Consider the following 2112-nt stretch of genomic DNA (forward strand, 5'->3'; position numbering starts at 1 on the left):
GACATCTCCTCTGATGATGAGCGCTAGTGTCGTGGTAGCAACATGCTATGTGTTTACATCCATCGCCGCCATGTTTGTAATGACTTATCATGAGAACAAACGTATTCACGTGACTTTAATAACATTTCTTACTTAATGGAAACACTGCAGTTGTGAAACTGTTTTTTCAACATTAACAGAATATCGACAAAGTTTTGTGCACATTTGTAATGGAAACACAGCTATTGGCCAGCTGCTGTTTGTCTTTTTTAGTATCTGTTAAAAGACAAGCTGCTGCATTCTGGACAGTCTGTGAGCAATGCAAAGATGATTTATCTAAACAAGCATGCAGAGTTACAATCATCCAAAAGAGAGGTAATAAAATCATGAATCTCTTTTTAAGGTCTTTATTGGGGAGATATGATTGAACTCTGACTTCTGCTGTTTCTCCTGTTGTAAACATGTTTTCTGAAACAGGTCTGGGTTCTTTGACTTGCAGGTGCCGATCATCATCCCTGTGGTGTTCTGTTTGACATGTTTCTTCATGGTCTTCCTGTCTCTGTACTCGGACCCCATCAACACCGGCATTGGATTTGCCATCTCCCTCACTGGTGTTCCTGCTTATTACATCTTTATTTACTTCAACAACTTCCAACCGAAGTGGCTTCGAAAGACTTTAGGTAAGTCGTTGTACAGAATAGAGATTATAAAACTGCTGGATTTTTTTTTTTTTTTGAGAAATATTAGATGAAATATTTTATTTGTTGTTTGATGATTATGCAGATTTCTTTACTCCCGTATAAATCCTTCCTTTATCTTAAAGAACGCTCTCAGATCACGATACCTTTGTTACAAAAAACTGGTGAATCCTTTCATGCTTTCAATGACAGCACCTCGTGTTCCTGCCTCAAGCTGAAATAATTAGAAACATGTAATGACTCGTATTTCTTCAGAGTAGTTAGTCCTGTAACAGTAAATGTCTCGTACCTCATGATACCAGCAATTATCACACCATCTTTGAAACGTAAACCGTCTGAAGCTGATGTTCGTTCAGATCTTTTTTCTCATCACTTGTTTTGTCTTCGGCCCAGTCCCAGTGCTCAGTGCCCCCCTACGCCCCTCTGTGACGTGTGGCTTCAGTCGAAGTGCACATAGTGTTCGAGTGCGCAGGTGACAAGTGTGCAAACAAATTGAGAATTGGGACAGTACGGATTACGTCATCAACTTGCACCACTGCGTCGTAACTGCGACATCCAACATGGCTTTTTTAAACTGAGCCAATATGACAGAACAAAGACAGAAATAAACATACAAATGTTAACAACCATTTCACATTTCACCCATCAAATTTATTGTTCCATCAGTTGAACTTATTGAAATTCTATGATTTGGTTGATTATGATATTTTATCAGTCATGTATAGGGCTCATAAAAACACATCACCTTCAAACATTCAATTACATTTTACTAAAAGAGAAAGTTGTTATAATCTCAAAGGGATAAAGATGTTTATTAAACCCAAATTTAGAACCAGTTTAAAGGAGCGGAGTACTTCAGTCCAGGGTATAAGATTATGGAATAATCTGGAAGATGACATTAAAAATGCCAGATCAATGAGTATTTCAGAGAATGATAAAGAATAATTTGCTGGAGGAATATGTAAATGTATGAATTGTTGTTCAAGGACCTAAACCTTTGTATTTTTCTTTTCTTTTTTCATATAAACTAAAGATTATTTTTGATTGGATTTATTTATTTGAGAAAAAGGGGCAGATATAATAAGATTTTATCTTCTGCTACCTTTCATTTAATTTATGATTTGTATTTTTGTTGTTTGTTGAACTTATGTTGTTTTTAAATGAATAAACAAATTGAACTGAACTTAACTGAACTTTTAACATATGTTTTAATTATCTATTCTAATGATCTATTCTATTTAATTCCTCCTTGTTGTCAAATTATGAAAAGTTTAAGAGATCACATTAATATTAACTAAGTAAACCAACTGACACAGAAATCTTTAGTAAAAGTAAATCAAACAAAAATAAAAACAACATCAACAATAAATATTTAAGTGAAGGGAAAATAAATAAAAATAAAACAATAATAATGAAATAAAAATGGGTTTAAATC

The 2112-nt window shown here is 34.1% G+C and overlaps 1 protein-coding gene across 1 annotated transcript in view; it reads left to right on the plus strand.

Moving 5' to 3' along the window:
- The window catches only part of slc7a11 (solute carrier family 7 member 11), a 76715-nt gene that overhangs the window by 60192 nt on the left and 14411 nt on the right, over positions 1–2112 (plus strand). The window contains exon 11 of the mRNA XM_014027655.1: positions 479–659. Coding sequence (XP_013883109.1) covers positions 479–659 — 181 coding nt within the window. The remainder of the gene's footprint in view (positions 1–478; positions 660–2112) is intronic.

The sequence above is a fragment of the Austrofundulus limnaeus genome, unplaced genomic scaffold (assembly GCF_001266775.1).
Source record: "Austrofundulus limnaeus strain Quisiro unplaced genomic scaffold, Austrofundulus_limnaeus-1.0 Scaffold670, whole genome shotgun sequence".
Lineage (NCBI taxonomy): Eukaryota > Metazoa > Chordata > Actinopteri > Cyprinodontiformes > Rivulidae > Austrofundulus > Austrofundulus limnaeus.